This window comes from Suricata suricatta, chromosome X, assembly GCF_006229205.1.
Source record: "Suricata suricatta isolate VVHF042 chromosome X, meerkat_22Aug2017_6uvM2_HiC, whole genome shotgun sequence".
Lineage (NCBI taxonomy): Eukaryota > Metazoa > Chordata > Mammalia > Carnivora > Herpestidae > Suricata > Suricata suricatta.
In genome coordinates this window covers 55,171,070-55,191,726 of record NC_043717.1, presented here as the reverse complement: position 1 = coordinate 55,191,726, position 20,657 = coordinate 55,171,070, and the positions used below count along the sequence as shown (strand labels likewise).

The window sequence follows — 20,657 nt, the reverse complement described above, 5'->3', positions numbered from 1 at the left end:
GACAAACTAGATTTTAAAACAGACTGTTAAAAAAGAAAAAGAGAGGCACTATATACTCATAAAGGGGAGATTCCAAAAATAAGATATAATTATTGTAAATATTTATACAAACAATATGGGAGCCCCCAAATATATAAAACAATAACAAACATAAAGTAACTCATTGGTTATAATACAGTAATAATAGAGAAATTTAATACCCCACTTACATCAATGAACAGATAATCTATACAGAAAATAAACAAGAAAAATTTGCTTTGAATGACACACTGGATCAGATGGACTTAACAGATATATTCAGGATATTCTAGACTAAAACAGGAGAATACACATTCCTTCCAAGTACACATGGAACATTCTCCAAAATAGATCATATACTACCTCACAAATTACGTCTTAATAAACACAAAAAGAATGAAGTCATATTTTGCACCTTACCTGACTACAACACGATGAAACTAGAAGTCAACTGCAAGAAAAAAATTGGCAATACTACAGATACATGGAGGTTAACCAACAAGGTACTAAACAATGAATGGGTCAACCAGGAAATAAAGAAGAAACAAAAAAATCTGGAAACAAATGAAAATGAAAACACAATGGCCCAAATCTTTGGTATGGAGGCGAAAGCAGTTGCTAGAGTGAAGTATATAGCAATATGGCCTAATTCAGGAAGCAAGAAAAATCTCAAATAAACAACTTAATCTTTCACTCAAAGGAACTAGAAAAAGTACAAAAAACAAAGCTTAAAGCCAGCAGAAGAAAGTAAATAATAAGGATTATAGCAGAAATAAATGATATAGAATCTAAAACATAAACAGCAACAGATCAGTGAAACCAAGAGCTGATTCTTTGAAAAATTAGGAAAAACCTCCACCCAGATTTATCCAAAAGAAATGAGAAAGGATCCAAATAAATAAAATCACAATGAGAGAGGAGAAAGAATAACCAACACCACAGAAATACAATTATAAGACAGAGTATTATGAAAAACTATATGCCAACAATTTGGACAACATGGAAAAAAGGGACAAATTCCTAGAAACATATAAACTACCAAAACTAAAATAGGAAGAAATAGGAAACTTGAACAGACTGATAGTCAGCAAAGAAATTGAATCAGTCATCACAAACCTCCTTACAAAGCCAAGACCATATAGCTTCACAAATTCTACCAAACGTTCAAAGAAGAGTTAATATCTATTCTTCTCCAATTATTCCAAAAAATAGAAAAGTAAGGAAAAATTCCAAATGTATTCTATGAGGCCAGCATTACCCTCACAAAAAAAGCAGATGGAGACACTACTAAAAAGGAAAACTACAGGCCAATATCTCTGATGAACATGGCTGTAAAAAGTCTCAATAAAATACTATCAAAGCCAACCCAACAATACATTTGAAAAATCATTCACCATGATCCAGTGAGAATTATTCCTGGGATGCAAGAGTGATTCAATATTTTCAAATCAACATAATACTCCACATTAATAAAAGAAAGAAGAAGAGACATATGATTATTTCCATGGATGTATTAAAAGCATTTGACAAAGTACAACATCCATTCATGAGAAAAGCCCTCAACAAAGTAAGTTTAGAGAGAACACACTTCAACATACTAAAGGCCATTTATGAAAAACCCACAGCTCACATCATACTCAATGGAGGAACAACTGAGAGTTTTACTTCCACAGTCATAAAGAAGACAGGGATGTCCACTCCTACTACTGTTATATTACAGAGTATTGGAAATCCTAAGCACAGCAATCAGAAAACAAAAAGAAATAAAAGGCATTCAAATAAGCAAGGAAGAAGTCAAATTGTCACTCCCTGCAGATGACATGATACTCTGTCTAGAAAACCCGAAAGTTTCCATTAGAAACTGTTAGAACTATACATGAATTCAGGAAAGTAGCAGGATACAAAATCAACATACAGAAATCTGCTGCATTTCTATATACCAATAATGAAGGAGTAGAAAGAGAAATCACGGAATCGATCCCGTTTACAATTGCCAAAAACAATAAGATATCTAGGAATAAACCTAACCAAAGAGGTGAAAGACTTGAAAGTCCCTGAAAACTAGAAAACAGTGATGAAAGAAGTTGAAGATGACACAAACAAAAGGAAAAACATCTCATGCTCATGGATCAGAAGAACAAAAATTGTTCAAATGTCTATACTACTCAAAACAATCTGCACATTTAATGCAATCCCTATCAGAATACCACCAGCACTTTTCACAGAGCTAGAAGAAACAATCCAAATAGTGGATAATACAAACAAAGGAGTTCAAATAGTGATACCAAATAGTGAAAAACAAAACTGGAGGTATCACAATTTCAAATTTCAAGTTATATTACAATGCTGTACTAATCAAAATAATATTCTACTGGCACAAAAATAGATACAGAGATCAATAGGACAGAATAAAAAAACCCAGAAATTAACCTACAACATTATGTTCAGCTAATCTTTAGGAAAGAATTTCCAATGGAAAAAGACAGTCTCTTCAACAACAGGTGTTGGAAAACTGGATAGCCACATGCATAAGAATGAAACTGGACTACTTTCTTATACCATACACAAAAATAAATTCAAAATGGATTAAAGACCTAAATGTGAGACAGGAAACCATAAACATTCTAGAGGAAAACACAGGCAGGCAGTAACTTCTTTGATATCAGCCATATCAACTTCTTTCTAGATATATCTCCCAAGGCAAGGGAAACAAAAGTAAAAATAAACTATTGAGACTTCATCAAAATAAAAAGCTTCTGTATAGCAAAGAAAACTTAAACTACAAGGACCCAAAACTAAAAGGCAACTTACAGAATGGGGGAAGATATTTGTAATGAGATATTTAATAAAGGGTTAGTATCCAAAATATATACATAACTTACATAACACCCAAAAAATGAAAAATCCACCTAAAATTGGACAGCATACATGAAGAGACATATTTTTTAAAAAAATATACAGATGAGCAACAGACACATGAAAGATGCTCAACATCACTGATCATCAGGAAATGCAAATCAAAACTAGATGGGATATCACCTCACACCTGTCAGAATGGCTAAAATCAACAACACAAGGAACAGGTGTTGGTGAGGCTATGGAGAAAGGGGAACTCTCTTGTGTTCTTGGTGTGAATGACAACTGGTGCAGCCACTCTGGAAAACAGTATGGAGGTTCCTCAAAAAGTTAAAAATAGAACTACTCTATGATAAAGCAACTATACTGTTAGGTATTTACCCAAAGGATATAAAAATACAGATTCAAAGGGACACATGCACCGTTGTGTTTATAAAAGCATTCTCAACAATAGCCAAATTATGGAAAGACCCCAAGTGTCCATCAACTGATGAAAGAATAAAAAAGATGTGGTATATGTTCACACACACACACACACACACACACACACACACACCATGGAATATTATTCAGTCATAAAAAAGAATGAAATCTTGCCATTTGCAATGATATGAATGGAGCTAGAGGGTATAATGCAAAGGAAAATAAGTCCATCAGAAAAATGACAAATACCCTATAATTTCACTCATATGTGGAATTTAAGAAACAAATGAGCAAGCAAAGAAAAAAAAGAGAGTGAGGCAAACCAAGAAATAGACTTTTAACTACAGAGAACAAACTGATGGCTACCCACTGGGCAGGTGAATTGGGCACCCAGATAGGTGATGGGGAGTAAGGAGTAAGGAGTGCACTTGTGATGAGCATCAGGTGTTAAGTGGAAGTGTTGAATCACTATATTGTACACCTAAAACTAATATTACACTGTATGGTAACTAACTGGAATTTAAACAAAAACTTAAAAAATGTACATCTTAAATTTATACAATGTTGTATGGAAAACATATCTCAATAAAAATATTTGTCTAAAAATGGTAACTATGTGAGATAACAGAAGTGTTAATTAGCTTAATTGTCATAATCATTTCACAAATGGTCACATTATATACCTTAAATATATACAATTTTTATCTGTCAATTATACCTCAGTAACACTGGGAAAACATTTTTAAGTATCTATGTCAGAAACTTAAGACTCCAATAATTAATTGGGCTATTAAATGTTGCAAGTGAAATGAGTCATTAATTTAGTAATATCAACCATGAAGTTAACTTAACCTAAAAAGAACAAAAGCTCTTATCACTTCAGGAATTACTGCATATATAACCATGAATAAAGAACAAAGCACAACCATGTTGAAATCCTTCCTTCCAATAGAGAATTTGAATAAAACAGGAGTCTTAGCTAAATCACAAGTTTCTCCATGTCATAGACATTTAGAAATTATTAAACCATCAGTTTCTAAACCATAAATGTCAGTATCTTACTATATTTCCATTATTCTACCTGTGTCATTGAATACCTATTCCCCTGATGAGAACATAAGCCTCACGGGGACAGACTTCCTGTTTCAATGTTCTTTTTAATTTTTTTTTAACATTTTAGTTTTGAGAGGGAGAGAGACAGAGCATGAGCAGGGGAGGGTCAGAGAGAGAGAGAGAGGGAGACAAAGAATCAGAAGCAGGCTCCAGGCTCTGAGCTGTCAGCACAGATCATGACTAGGGCTCAAACCCACAAACTGTGACATCATGACCTGAGCTGAAGTCAGCCATCCAACCGACTGAGCCACCCAGGATCCCCTTCAGTGTTCTTCAGTGTTCTTTTTATACCAAAGTTGAGCTAACACAAAGCAACCATTCCAAAAACATTTGTTGAATTAAACTGCCTCCTAATTGGTCTATTTCCAGGCCATTCTCCTCTCCCAAATCCTGCCAGGTTTTTTGTTTTTGTTTTTGTTTTTTTACAAAAATACATCTCTGATAATGTCATTCCATTGTCCCAAAACCTGTAATGGCTGTTGATAGTAATCTGCTTTATAGGATTATGTCCATACACCCTGATAGGGCATATAAGGACCTTTACACTGTTCCCTCAGCCTATATTCCCAGTTTCCGTCCCTGCCTCTCCTTCACACACCTTCTGAAGCTGTATTAGTTGTTCTTTGAACACTTCTGGATTTATTGTATGCCTTTGCCAACGCTGTTTCCTCTGTCTGAAAGATCGTCCCCCTCTCATCTGCCTAGCAAGTATTTATTAAAATTCAATTTAAATATTACTGACTTTGTATTTTTCCCTGACCCCTCACAGAATTAACGTCTCCTTCGTTTGTTTTTCTGTACCAATATGTTCATTTATTCCGAAAATTGACGAAGCTAAACTCAGGGGTAAGGGAAGAAAAGGAAGGAGGGAGCGTCCTGTGAATGGACTTACCTAAGCAGTGATTGCGGCACTACACATGAAGCACGTTGTTCAAACAGCAGTGGGAGGATGGGGTTGGATAACCTTTAAATCTTAAGCTGCTATGGCTGGTATCTTTCGCACTGCGTGTATGTGTGTGCTCCCGTGTATGTGTTTGAGGGGGGAAACAAAGACAGAAAAACATAAAGATAAGAAAGGAGGGAACGCAGTGCAGTAAGAGCAGATGGGCGGACCCAAATTTCTTCCGCTTTCCTGTTTTGCAGAGGTCCAGGTCTCCATCTAAAGCTGTAGCAAGGGGGTGGAAGAGGAGGAAAAGGAAGGGACTGCATTCCCTCTGAGCTTGCCCAGCCTCGACTGTTCAACTGCCAGGCGGATCACCTTCCGCTCCAACACGGTCAGTTCCTCCTTGCCATGACTCATGCCTATTGTGCCAGGCAAGGCGCACTCAGCCCTACAGCCTAACAGGTGGTATCGGCTCGGTGAGAAGGTTCCCGCCAGGCTAGGCAGTGGAGCGCCGCACAGCTCGCCTGCCCGCCTCCTTGCTGCCTGCCCTGCAGTTCCGACCCAGCGCCAGCAGGCCTGTTCGGTCGATCTTCGATCCAAAGATGCGGCGGGGCTGGAAGATGGCTCTGTCCGGGGGGCTGCGGTGCTGCCGCCGAGTACTTTCCTGGATGCCAGTGCTTGTTATCGTCCTCGTTGTGCTTTGGTCCTACTATGCCTATGTCTTTGAACTCTGCCTGGGTAAGTGGAGCTGGGCACCTAAGGTGGGGAAATTATTCTCCAGCAAAATTGTCTGTCCTATCCTTCACACTGGTGTCCCCCTCCCCCGTGTTCTTAGCCCTCACACAGCGGGGTTTTTTTTTAACGGAGGGGGTTGTTGTTTCTTTTTAGCTCTCTGGAGACCTCCTCGTCTCCAACCTCTAGCTTCCCACAATATCTCTTGCACCTTCCCACGAGGAAGGTCCTACAGTGTCGCCATCGCTTCCCACCTAGGGTTTCTTACGTTATTCCGTAGCCTTACCCACAAGAATGTCCTGGCTCTTTCCGCTAGAGCCTCCTTTTCTCATACTGGACAACTACTTATCCCTGGTGTTCTCATTCCGGGGGCTTCTACCCTACAGAATTGAGGAAACAACACACCTTGTCTCGGTAAATTGCTTACACTATGAATCCTACCAATACATACAATTAGAAGGCCCACATTTTCATATTCCCTTCTATTAAGAATCCCAAAATATTTCCTGTACTCTCTTACTAACTCTCTTTTTTCCAACACTGGAATTCATCCTTTTTCTGTGATCCTCTCGCACTGACTGAAGTACTTCACATCTTCTCCCACTTAGGACCACACAGTATGCTTTGTTTTATCCCACAAAGTTTATTTCACAAAGTGAAAATGGGCCTTTTATTCTCTTTTCCTGTGGGCTTTACTGTTTTAGCATCTTTTCCAATAGAATGGGAGTCCTACAATATATCTTGCCCTATCCCCTCATAGTAGAGCCCCTGATTTTATCACACTGGGGTTCCCCGTAGTTTTCTGCTTTCCTCTTTCGAGGAGCATTCACTACTTTCCATTAGGGTTCCCATATTATTTTCTGACCCCTCATACTAGGCACCCTGCTTTTATCATGCCTTATCCACTCTCTTTTCACATTAGTGTTCTTTTTACCTTCACACAAGGTTTTCCACAATATCTCTCATACCCCTTCCAAGGGCCACTACATTTCTTTTTCTTTTTAAGTCTTTTTATTTATTCTGAGAGAGAAAGGGAGTAGAGGAGGGGTAGAGAGAGGGAGAGAGAGAATTCCAAGCAGGCTCTGAACTGTCAGTGGGGCTCGAACTCACAAACTGTGGGATCATGACCTGAGCAGAAGAGTTGGAGGCTTAACCAACTGAGCCACTCAGGCACCCCCTCAAGGGCCACTACTTTTCTAATGATAATCCCCCCTTGTTATCTTTTTTGAAACCGACTCCCCACCTCCTGAAGTCCTCTTTCATTGTTAGCCCCACATTTTGCCATCCTCTTTCTGTAGGGTTATTATTGTTATTATTTTATCTTACTTCCCTCTAGGGTTGCCCTTGTCCCCTGTCTTCTCAACTTAGGAAAACACTATCCTTTTCCACTGGGATTTCTAATATTTCCTTCTCAGTCCAATGAGATCTTCATTTCTTGTCCCTTCTCATTAGACCACTCCTTTTCTAAATCTAGAGAGTCTTCTTATACCCTATCCTGTCACATTAGGGACCATTTCATTCCCTTCTTACCTATAAAATGGTTCCCACAGCATGTTTTATAGTTTCAAGCTCAGAACTCCATATTTCCAGACCAGACACAAACCCCAATATCCTAACCTGTATGTTTTCCAATTGTATTATCCCAGTCACCTATCCTTATCACTAATGGTTTTATAGTGTTCTTCTCAATTCACAATGGAATTTTTATATTTTATCCTGTCTTCTCACAACAGAGCTTCTGTTTTTCTTACAGTGAGATCTCCCCTTGCCTCTGACCTCTCACATTGAAGAATCTCCTTGTTTTCAAAGGAGATTCATTAAAGTTATTTTCACTTCACTATGAGACATCCCACTTCTAAAACCCTTAACCTTATGTCCTGAAATGATCTGTAATCATTCAGTATGAGGATCCAGCATATTTCCAGTTTCCTTACACTAGGACTCTGATTTGTTCCAGTGGTCATCCACTCACTGCCAAGTCCTTTCAAGATTCCTATATTTATACCAGATTCTTAAGGTTGGGGTGCTGATTTGTCCAATTCCAGGACCTGACTCTACTTACAACTTCTTCCTCACATATCTGACAAAGCATTAGTGTACTCCAGGTAAATGGGAATTAAGTAGAGAGCCAAGAGATAATTCTGTTTTCCAATATAGAACTTTCTTCTAATTAACTGTGCATGAGAGTTTGAATTTTCCACTTTTCCTTCTTATATTTATTGTGGAAAATGTAGAGAGATGTTAAAAATAAATTCAATTAGTTGCCTTTATAGATGCAAGTTTAGGTTGTTTGTTATTTTATCTCAGCCTTTATTTCAACCTTTATCTCAACAATAAACCTGAGGTTTATGATGGAGTATTAAGTGGGCTGTGCAATGATTAGGAAGTTTTTCTATACTCAGACTATTTACCATTTTGCTTTTTTGAATGATTGATTGAAGGGTTAAAAGTTCAACTCCAGAGGCACCTGGATGGTCACTTGAGCCTCTGACTCTTGATTTTGGCTCAGGCCATGATCTCAGTTCATGAGATCGAGCCCAGTGCAGAGACTGCTGGGGATTCTCTCTCTCCCTCTCTCTCTCTCTGCCCTTCCCCTGCTCACATGCTCATGTTCTCTCTCTCTCTCAGAATAAATATATAAACTCAAAAAAAAGTTCAGCTCCATTATTATACTATGGACTTTGTTTCTAGGATCAATGCCATCTAGTAAACATTGTTAACCATAGTTTAGAATTTTGCAGTACTGATTTACATGAGCTTTACCAAGCAATCATTTTAAAAATTCATAATGATAATGGCTAACACTTGCATAGTACTTGATCTGTTCTGGGCAAAGTTTTAAGTACTGTAGATTTATTAACTCTATATATTAAATCACTTAATCCTCACAATAACCATACAAAGGAGGTACCCTTATTGTCCCCATTTTAAAGATGTGCAAACTGAGGCACCAACGAGAAAACTGAGGCAAACACCAAGTTAGAATTAGTGAAAATAATCAAAGGAAGCTTATAATTTGTTTACTTTGATTAACTTAGCATATTTGCAGAGCACTTGTATATGCACTGTTTTAAAAGACACACACATACACACAGACTTAATCCTCATAAGAAACTTATAAGGTGAATACTCATTATGCCCATTTAGAGACAAGAAAACTGAGGCACAGACAGATTAAGAAGGTTGCCTAAGATCATAGAACTAAGAAATGGCCAAGCTTGGATGGCAACCCAGGGAGTATGCTTCCATAATCCATATTTCAACCACCATGATGTCTTACCTCTCTGCCTTCTCTCAACTAATACAGAGGTCAAAACTTGTGACTAACAGGCAAAATTCAGCCTGCAGATGTGTTTTATTTGGCCTGCACAGTGTTTCCTTAACATTTTGCATCAGTTACCATTATTTAAAAACCAGGAGAATAGGTAGCCTTAATTTCCAAATCTGGCTCAAACTTCACTCTATCATCTTCAGTTTACAATTTTCTGAAAACATTGTTTCAGAGAGGGTAAATCAAATCTTCTGAAAGTCACATGTTTGGTAATAGTGGAGAACTGAATGTCAAGGCTTCCTGAAACCAAAGCAACACAACTTAATTAACAGATTTGAATTTCAATGTGACGCGAAAAGTAATACTAAGGACCTGATGTCTTTATCGTAATTTCAGGATAGAACTGAAGCCAAAAGTGGTATTTTGTCTTATGATCTTGTCTAAAAAGCTTGAATTCTGCCACTTACTACCTAGGAGCCCTGGGGCAAGTTACCTAATCTTTCTCAACCATAGTTGCCTCACATGGCATGGTTGTTCATTCATACCACAGATACTTGCTTAGCAACTATATATGCCAATTTTGGAATTGTTGTTGTGAGATTTAAATAATATGATGTATCCTGTATGTCTTCATTGAAAAAAAGTTTATTCATGTCTTCTGCCCATTTTTTAACTGGATTATTTTTCTTTTGGGTGTTGAATTTTATAAGTACCTTATATATTTTCGATACTAACCCTTTATCAGATATGCATTTGCAAATATCCCATTCTGAAAGCTGCCTTTTAGTTTTGTTGATTCCTTCCTTCGCTGTGCAGAAGCTGTTTATATTGATGAAGTCCCAATAGTTTATTTGTGCTTTTGTTCCTCTTGCCCTCATTAGACATATCTAGTAAGAATTTGCTATGGCCAATGTCAAAGAGGTTGCTACCTGTGTCCTCCTCTAAGATTTTGATGGTTAGAAAACCAGAAACTCTCACATGTAGGCTTTCATCCATTTTGAATTCATTTTGTATATGCCATAAGAAAGTGGTCCAGTCTTATTCTTTTACATGTTGCTGTTCAGTTTTCCCAGGACCCTTTGTTAAAGACACTGTCTTTTTTCCATTGGATATTCTTTCCTGCTCTGTTGAAGATGAGTTAACCATATAATTGTGGATCCATTTCTGGGTTTTCTATTCTGTTCCATTGATCTATGTGTCTATTTTTATGCCAATACCATACTGTCTTGATGACGACAGCTTTGTAATATAACTTGAAGCCTGGAATTGTGATGCCTCCTATTTTTCTTTTCTTTTTCAACATTGCTTTGGCTATTGGGGTCTTTTGTGGTTCCATACAAATTTTAGGATTGTTTGTTCTAGCTCTATGAAAAATGCTAGCAGGAACATGAAAAGATGCTCAACATTATTTATCATTAGGGGAATATGAAGCAAAACTACAATAAAATATCACCTCACACCTGTCAGAATGGCTAAAATTAAGCAACACAGAAAACCACAGGTTTTGGCAAAGATGCTGAGAAAGGGGAACCCTCTTACACTGTTGGTGGGAATGCCAGCTGTTGCAGCCACTGTGGAAAACAGTATGGAAGTTCCTCAAAAAGTTAAAAATAAAACTAGCCTAATAATAATAACATTTCTAGCCTATGATCTAGCAATTACACTGCTAGGTATTTACACAAAGGATACAAAAATACTGCTTCAAAGGGACACACGCACCCCAGTGTTTATAGCAACATTATCAACAATAGCCAAACTATGAAAAGAGCCAAAATATCCATTAATTTTGGATTAATGGATAAAGAAGAGGTAGTATATATATATATGTTCAGTGGAATATTACTCAACCATCAGAAGAATGAATATTGCCATTTGCAAGGACATGGGCGGAGCTAGAGAGTATTATGCTAAGTGAAATGCATCAGAGAAAGACAAATACCATAAGACTTCACTCATATGTGGAATTTAAGAAACAAAGTAAATGAACATGGGGAAAAGAGAGATAGGCAAACCAAGAAAGAGACTTTTAACAATAGAGAATAAACTGAGGGTTGCTGGAGAAGAGTTGGTTAGGGGATGGGTTAAATGGGTGATGAGTGCTAAGTAGGGCACTTGTGTTGGACATGCGGTGTTGTATGTAAATGATGAATCACTATATTTTACATACATATTACATTGTATGTTAACTAACTGGAATTTAAATAAGAACCTGAAAAAATAATATGCATTAAAAGCATGTATTGCTGTTGATAGCACATTATAAGAGCTCATTAAATACTAATCTGTTATTACTATTATGAATGAGGATATAAGGGATTCTGCTTGGCTCAGGAAAATAAGAATCTTAAACTTTTAGACAGGAAGAAAAGTAACAGTATCCATTTTCTAGTAAAATTGAGATAACGTAAAAGTAACCATCTAAAAGTGTATTTTTAGTACATTCACAATGTTAGACAACCATCATTAATATCTAGTTCCAAAACATTTTCATCACCACAAAAGTATACTTCATAGGCATTAAACAGTCACTCCATTTTCCCTCCTCCCACTAGTCCCTAAAACCACTAATCTGTGTTCTGTCTCTATGGATTTACCTATTCTGAATGTTTCACGAATATGGCATCATACAATATGTGGCCTTTTTAAAAATATAATTTATTGTCAAATTGGTTTCCATACAACACCCAGTGCTCATCCCAACAAGTGCCCTCCTCAATGCCCATCACCCAATTTCCCCTCTCCCCCATCCACCATCAAAACTGTTTGTTCTCAGTATTTAAGTGTCTCCTATGGTTTGCCCCCTCCCTCTCTATTTGTAACTTGTTTTTCCCTGTTCCCTTCTCCAATCATCTTCTGATAAGTTTCTAAAGATCCACATATGAGTGAAATCATATGGTATCTGCCTTCCTTTGACTGACTTATTTCACTTAGCATAATACCCTCCAGTTCCATCCACATTGCTGCAAATGGTCAGATTTCATTCTTTCTCATTGCCATGTAGCATTTCATTGTATAGATAAACCACATCTTCTTGATCCATTCATCAGTTCATGGACATTTAGGCTTTTTCCATCATTTGGATATTGTTAAAAGTGCTGCGATGAACATTGGGGTACATGTGCCCCTATGCATCAGCACTCTATCCCTTGGGTAAATTCCTAGCGGTGCTATTGCTGGGTCATAGGGGAGTTCTATGGATAGTTTTTTGAGGAACCTCCACACTGTTTTCCAGAGGGGCTGCACCAGTTTTCATTCCCACCAACAGTGCAGAGCGTTCCTGTTTTGCCACATCCTAAACAGGATCTATAGTCTCCTAATTTGTTTATTTTAGCAACTGTGACCGGCATGAGGCAGTATCTCAGTGTGGTTTTGGTTTGTATTTCCCTGATGATGAGTGACTTTGAGCATTGTTTCATGTGTCTATTGGCCATCTGGATATCTTCTTTGGAAAAGTGTCTATTCATGTCTTCTGCCCATTTCTTCACCAGATTATATGTTTTTCAGGTTTGGAGTTTGGTGAATTCTTTATAGATTTTGGATGCTAGCACTTTACCTGATATGTCATTTGTAAATATCTTTTCTATTCTGTCAGTTGCCTATTAGTTTTATTGGTTGTTTACTTTGCAGTGTAGTAGCTTTTTATCTTGATGAGGTCCAAATAGTTCATTTTTGCTTTTAATTCCCTTATCTTTGGAGATGTGTCGAGTAGGAAATTGCTTTGTCCAAGGTCAAAGAAGTTGTTTCCTGGTTTCTCCTCTAGGATTTTGATGGTATCCTGTCTCACATTCAGGTCCTTTATCCATTTTGAGTTTATTTTTGTGTATGGTGCAAGAAAGTGGTCTAGTATCATTCTTCTCTGTGTTGCTGTACAGTTCTCTCAGCTCCATTTGTTAAAGAGACTATCTTTTTCCATTGGAATCTCTTCCCTTCTTTCTCAAAGATTAATTGCCCATACATTTGTGGGTCCAGTTCTGGATTTTCTATTCTATTCCATTGGTCTATGTGTCTGTTTTTGTGCCAATATCATACTGTCTTGATGATGACAGCTTTCTAGTAGAGGCTAAAGTATGGGATTGTGATGCCTTTCAGTTTGGTTTTCTTCTTCAAAATTCCTTTGGCTATTTGGAGTATTTTGTGGTTCCATACAAATTTTAGGATTGTAAGTTTTAGCTTTGGGAAGGAAGAATGCTGGTGCAATTTTGATTGGGATTGCATTGAATGTGAAGATTGCTTTGGGTTGTTTTAACATTTTAACAATATTCTTCCAATGTTTTTCCATTTCTTTGTGTTTTCTTTAATTTCCTTCATAAGCTTTCTATAGTTTCCAGTATACAGATCTTGTACATCTTTAGTTAGGTTTATCCCTAGGTATTTTATGGATTTTTGTGCAATTGTGAATGGGATCAGTTTCTTGATTTCTCTTTCTGTTGCTTCATTATTGGTGTTTAAAAATACAACCGATTTCTGTACATTGATTTTTTTACCCTGTGACTGTGCTAAATTCATGTATCAGTTCTAGTAGGCTTCTGGTGGAGTCGGTCGTGTTTTCCATGTAGAGTATCATGTCGTCATGAAAAGTGAAAGTTTGACTTCTTCTTTGCCATCTCTGATGCCTTTTATTTCCTTTTATTGTCTAATTGTTGATGCTAGGCCTTCCAGCATTATGTTAAACAACAGTGGTGAGAGTGGACACTCCTGTCGTGTTCCTGATCTCAGGGGGAAAGCTCTCAGTTTTTCCCCATTGAGGATGATACTAGCTGTGGCTTTTTATAAATGGCTTTTATAATGTTTAAGTATGTTCCTTCTAGTCTGACTTTCTTGAGGGTTTTTATTTAGAAAGGATTATGTATTTTGTCAAATGCTTTTTCTGCATCATATGGTTCTTACACTTTTTTTTATTAATGTGATGTATCACATTGATGGATTTGTAAATATCGAACCTGCCCTGTTACCCAGGAATCAATCCCACTTGATCATGGTGAATAAATCTTTTTATATGGTGTTGAGTTCAAATTGCTAGTATCTTGTTGATAATTTTTGCATCCATATTCATCAGGGATATTGGCCTGTAGTTTGTTCTCTCTCTCTCTCTCTCTCTCTCTCTCTCTCTCTCTCTCTCGCTTGCTCGCTCTCTCTCGCTCTCTCTTGCTCTCTCTTGCTCTCTCTTGCTCTCTCTTGCTGGGTCTCTGATTTGGGAATCAAAGTAATGCTGGCTTCATAGAATAAATCCAGAAGTTTCCTTTCCATTTCAATTTTTTGGAACAGCTTGAGAAGGATAGGTATTAACTCTGTTCTAAATGTCTGGTAGAATTCTCCAGGGAAGTCATCCAGTTCAGGCCGCATATTTGTTGAGAGATTTTTGATAAATGATTCAATTTCTTCTCTAGGTATAGGTTTGTTCAAATTTTCTACTTTTTACCGTTTGAGTTTTGGTAGTGTGTGGGTTTCTAGGAATTTGACGGTTTCTCCCAGGTTTTCCAGTTTGTTGACATAAAATGATTCATAGTATTTCCTGATAATTGCTTGTATTTCAAAGGTATTGGCTGTAATACATTCACTTTCATTCATAATTTTGTCTATTTGGGTGCTCCTTCTTTTCTTTTTGAGGGGCCTGACTAGAGGTTTATCAACTCCGTTTATTTTTCTGAGAAACCAACCCTTTGTTTCATTTATCTGTTCTGGGTTTTTTAAAATTCTATATTGTTTATTTTGCTCTGACCTTTATTATTTTTCATCTTCTGCTGGGTTTGTGCTGTCTTCGCTGTTCTGCCTCTAGTTCCTCTAGGTGTGCTGTTAGAGTTTGTATTTGTGATTTTTCTTGTTTCTTGAGATGGGCCTGGATTGCAATGTATTGTCCTCCTAGGACTGCTTTTGCTGCATTCCAAAGTGTTTGTATTGTTGTGTTTTCATTTTCATTTGTTTTCATATATTTTTAAATGTCTTCTCTAATTGCCTGGTTGATCCATTCATTCTTTATTAGGGTGTTCCTTAACATCAATGCTTCTGGAGGTTTTCCAGACTTTTTCCTGTGGTTGATTTCATGTTTCACAGCATTGTAATCTGAAAGGGTGCCTGTATGATCTCAATTCTTTCATATTTATTGAGGGCTGTTTTGTGACCCAGTATGTGATCTATCTTGGATAATGTTCCATGTGCACTTGAGAAGAAAATAAATTCTGCTGCTTTAGGAGGCAGAGTTCTAAATATATTTGACAAGTCAACCTGGTCCAGTATATCATTCAGGGCCATTGTTTCTTTACTGATTTTCTGTATAGATGATCTGCTCATTGCTCTAAGTGGAGTATTAAAGTCCCCTGCAATTACCACATTCTTATCAATAAGATTGCTTATGTTTGTAATTAATTCTTTTATATATTTGGGTGCTTCCAAATTCTGTGTGTAGACATTTATAATTGTTAGCTCTTCCTGATGAGTAGACCCTGTATTTATAATATAATGCCCCTCTTCATTTCTTGTTATAGCCTTTACTTTAAAGATTAGTTTGTCTGATATAAGTATGGCTACTCCAGCTTTCTTTTGACTTCCAGGAGCTTGATAGTTCTCCATTCCCTCACTTTCAATCTGAAGTTGTCCTCAGGTCTAAAATGGGCCTCTCATAGACAGCAAATAGATGGATCTTGTTTGGTTTTATCCATTATGATAACTTATGTCTTTTGATTGGAGCATTTAGTCCATTTATATTCAGTGTTATTATTGAAAAATATGGGTTTAGAGTCATTGTGTTATCTGTAGGTTTCATGCTTGTAGTGATGTCTATGGTACTTTGTGGTCTTTGTAGCATTTCCCTCACAGAGTCCCTCTAATGATCTTGTAGGGCTGATTTAGTGGTGATGAATTCCTCCAGTTTTTGTTTTCTGGGAAAACCTTTACTCTCCTTGTATTCTGAATGACAGGCTTGCTGTATAAAGGCTTCTTGGCTGCATATTTTTCCTGTTCATCTCATTGAAGATTTCCTGCCATTCCTTTCTGGTCTGCCAAGTTTTAGGAGATAGGTCTGCTACTACCCTTATGTGTCTACCTTTTTATGTTAGTGCCCTTTTATCCCTAGATGCTTTCATAATTCTCTCTTTATCCTTGTATTTTGCCAGTTTCACTATGATATGTTGAAAAGAAGATAAATTCAAGTTACCTCTGAGGGGAGTTCTCTGTACCTCTTGGATTTCAATGTCTGTTCCCTTCCCCAGGCTAGGGAAGTTCTCAGCTATGATTTGTTCAAATACCCCTTCAGCCCCTTTCTCTCTCTTCTTCATCTTCTGGAATGCCTATGATATGGACTTTTTCCCATTTTATTGAGTCACTTAGCTCTCTAATTCTTCATTCTTGATCCTGGATCATTTTATCTCTCTTTTTCTTGGCTTCCTCTTTTCCCATAATTTAATCTTCTACTTCACCTATTCTCCCCTCCCTCTGCCCCTTCAATCTGCTCTGTGGCCGACTCCATTTTATTTTGTACCTCATTTATTGCATTTTTAAGTTCATTTTGACTATTTTTATGATCCTTGAACTCTGAAGCAATAGATTCTCTGCTGTCTTCTGTGCTTTATTTCAAGCCCAGCGATTAATCTTAAGACAATTATTCTAAATCCTTTTTTAGTTAAATTGATTATATCTGCTTTGATCAATTCTTTAGCTGTCACTTCTTCCTGGAATTTCTTTTGAGGAGAATTCTTCTGTTTTGTCATTTTCACTAGCTTTCTGTCCCTTGTGAGTTTTAACAGCTTTTTATGTGCTCTGCACCTGTGAGCACTGCTATGTTCATGGTGTGGGGGGTCATACAGTGTCCAGGCCTGGCCTTTAGGAGGTGTTTTTTAGAGTGTTACTTGCCCTCTGTTGTTGTGATTTTGGTTATTTGACTTCCCTACTCATAGTAATGTTTTGGATGCTCTACCAGGTGTGCTTTGATTTTTTTACTTGACTAGCCCGGGAAAGGAAAACAATCAGACAATCAGGAAACAAAATCAGGCAAATGCACAGACAACTAAAACAAACAAGCAAACATAAACAAAAACCCAAAAAGCAATCTAAAGGCAAAAAACCAGAAACACCAGCTACAATAAAGAAGAGGGTGGATGAAGAACACATACAAAAAGAGAAATGACAGGGGTAGGAAAAAAGAAAAGATAAACATTGACTAGGCACAGAGATTAAATGGCTTAATCCAGAATGAGAGAAAGAAAACAAAGAAGGAGGCAGGGGAAAAAGAAACAAAGATAAAGTTACCCAGACAGAGAAACTATGCGGCTTGATTATTCCAGAGAGAAAGAAAGGAAAGGAAAGAAGGAGGTGTAGAATATGTATCAAGAGAATGGATTAAATATGTTTGCTTAAACAAACCAACAACCAGAGTAACCCACCTAGAAGACGGAAGAGATAAGAAGGAGAAAAGGAAGGAGGAGTATGTCTACATAAAAAGAATTGTCCTAGAATTAATATAGGCAACGCAGCAGTGCTGTTCTGGAGGAGGGGGCCTTCTGGTTCCTCAGAGTCTATCCTGCTCCAGTAGATAAGCAGTTAATGGGTGTGAAGGGGCCTGATTTGGTGTAGGCCAGTTCTACTTCCACTGTGAGCCCTGAAGACCAATCCCTGAGGTCCCACCTTGGTGGTAGTGGGGAGAAAAATGGCCACCCACCAGTCTCTTCTCCATGGACATGGTGTCCCAAATCACTCAGTTCAAGCCATCCTCACTGTGCTGTGGGAGCAGAGGAAGCAGTCTGTCTCACTCCGCCGACTTCCATGCCCCAGCAAATAAACTCCCCCTCCGTGCAGCCCAGCCCTGGGGAAGCGTTTCTCTATGCCAACCGATATGTGGTCCTGGCTGGTTTTGTCCTATGCCACACAGTACTTCAGGGAGGGGAAGAGTTTCTCTTAATGTGGACTGTGCCCCTTACGTACCACTCAAACCGGGGATGGTGTCCCTTCTCCCCAGGTGTGTGAACAGTGCAGCTGGCCCCAGTCCAAAGAAAGCCCCACAGTTAGAGATGGGATCCCTCTCCATCCCGGTCCGAGGTTTTTCTCTTGTCCAGATACAGTCCTGTGCTTCCCTAGCTGCTCTTTCTCTTACCTTTGTCTCTCCGCAGAAGGGGATCCCTCCCCTCTGTGCCTACACAGCTGGTTTTATCTCCCCCATTTTGCAGTCACCCACCTATGGCCTGTCAGATTGTCCTGGTGTCTCCATGGTAGACTCAGTCTCTTTTCCTCCCAGACTCTTGAGGTTCAAAATCCTTTGGCTTCAGCCCTTCTTTGTTTGAGAGATGTGAGAAGTACGGATCCTTCTACTTCTCTGCCATGTTGGCCCCTCCCCCTCATTTCAATATATGGCCTTTTGTGTCTGGTTTCTTTCAAATAGCATAATGTTTTTGAGGTTCATCCATGTTGTAGTATGTAACAGTACCTCATTCCTTTTTCTTGTTGAATAATAATGCAATTTTATGTATATGCCATACATTATCCATTCATCCATTGATGGACATTTGGGTTGTTTCTACCTTTTGTCCAATCAGAATATTGGTGCTATAAACATTCGTGTACAAGACTTATTTGAATACTTGTTTTTCATTTTTTTTGAGTAAATACCAGAGAGAGGGGTAGAAATTGTTGGAATGTGTGTTAAATCTATGTTTAATTTTTGAGCAAGCCTCCAAACCATTTTCCACAATTTTACATTCTTACAAGTAATATAGGAGAGTTCCAATTTCTCCTCCTTCTCACCTCATTATTTTTTTTTACTTTAACTATCATAGTCGGTACAAAGTGGTATCTCATGATATTGGTTTGCATTGATCTGATAATCAGTGATGTTGAGCATCTGATGATCAGTGATGTGGTAGCTCATGATATTGATTTGCATTCCTCTGATATTCAGTGATGTTGAACAACTTTTCATGTGCTTGTTGGCCATTTGTATATCATTTTAAAATAAACTTCTATTTAAGTTCTTTGCCCATTTTTATATTAGGTTACCTTTTGTTATTGAATTGTAAAATTTCTTTATAAATTCCAAATACTCAATCCTTACCAGATTAATGATCTGCACATATTTTCTTCCATTCCATGAGTTGTCTTCTCATTTTCTTGATAGCATCATTTGATGCACAAAGCTTTTAAGTTTGATAAAGTTCAATTTATTTACATTTTCTTTTGTTGCCTTTGCTTTTGATGTCATATTTAAGAATCTGTTGTTTAATGCAAGGTCATCAATATTTACCCCTGTGTTTTCTTCTAGAAGTTTTATAGTTTTAGCTCTTACAGTTAAGTCTTTTATTCATTTTGAGTTAATATTTTATATATGGTGAGTTAGAAGTCCAGCTTCATTCTTTAACATGTGGTTGCACAGTTTTCCCATCACCATTAGTAGAAATGACTGCTCTTTTCCCCATTGAATAGTCTTGACATTATTGTCAAATTCAACTGACTATATTCATGCATTTCTTTGTGGACTCTTAATTCTGTTCCATTGTTCTATTGTCTGTCCTTCTGCCAGTACTACACTGTGTTGATTATTGTACCTTTGTCATAAATTTTGAAATCAAGAAGTGTTAGTTTTCCAACTTTATTCTTTTCTTTTTAAAGACTGTTTTGGTGAGGATCTTTTGCAATTCTTTATGAATTTTAGGATCATCTTTTCCATTTCTACAAAATGGTCATTCGAGTTTTGATAAGGATTGCACTGAGTCTGTATATTGTTGTGGAGAGAATTACCATCTTAACAATATCAAGTTTTCTAATCCATGAACATGGAATGCTGTTTCATTTATTTAGTTTTTAAGTGTCTAAGCCTTGAGCCTCTGGTTAAATCTATTCCTAAGTATTTCAGAAACTTTTGGTGCTAGTATAAATGGAATCTTTTTAAAATTTCCTTTTCCAACCTGCCTCCTTAGCGCAGTAGGCAGCGTGTCAGTCTCATAAAATTTCCTTTTCTGATTGTGCTGATATTGCTAGTGCATAGAAATAAAACTGATATGAGGTGTTGATCTTGTATTCTGTAATTTTGCTGAATTTGTTTATTAGATCTAAGAGATTTTTTCATGGATTCTTTAGGATCATTTATACAACAAGACACATCAGCTGCAAATAATTTTATTCCTTCTTTTCAATTTTGATGCGTTTTTCTTTTTCTTGTTTAATTGCACTGCCTAGAACTTTCACTACAACACTAAATAGAAATGGTAAAAACAGGCATCCTGTCTTTGTTTCTTATCTGAAGTAAAAGGCTTTTAGTCTTTTGTCATTGAGAATACTGTTAGCTGTGAGTTTTCCCTAAATGCTCTTTATCAAGTTGAGAAACTTCACTCCTATTCCTAGTTTCTTTTTTTCCCCTAATTTTAATTTTAGTACAGTTAA

The 20,657-nt window shown here is 37.4% G+C and overlaps 1 protein-coding gene across 1 annotated transcript in view; it reads left to right on the top strand.

Annotated features, from left to right (window-relative positions):
- Nucleotides 1-5,586: 5,586 nt before the first annotated feature.
- ZDHHC15 (zinc finger DHHC-type containing 15) overlaps nt 5,587-20,657 on the top strand; it is a 182,161-nt gene continuing 167,090 nt past the window's right edge. Inside the window, exon 1 of the mRNA XM_029930895.1 lies at nt 5,587-6,031. Within this exon, the coding sequence (XP_029786755.1) occupies nt 5,896-6,031 (136 nt within the window). The 5' untranslated portion in view covers nt 5,587-5,895. The remainder of the gene's footprint in view (nt 6,032-20,657) is intronic.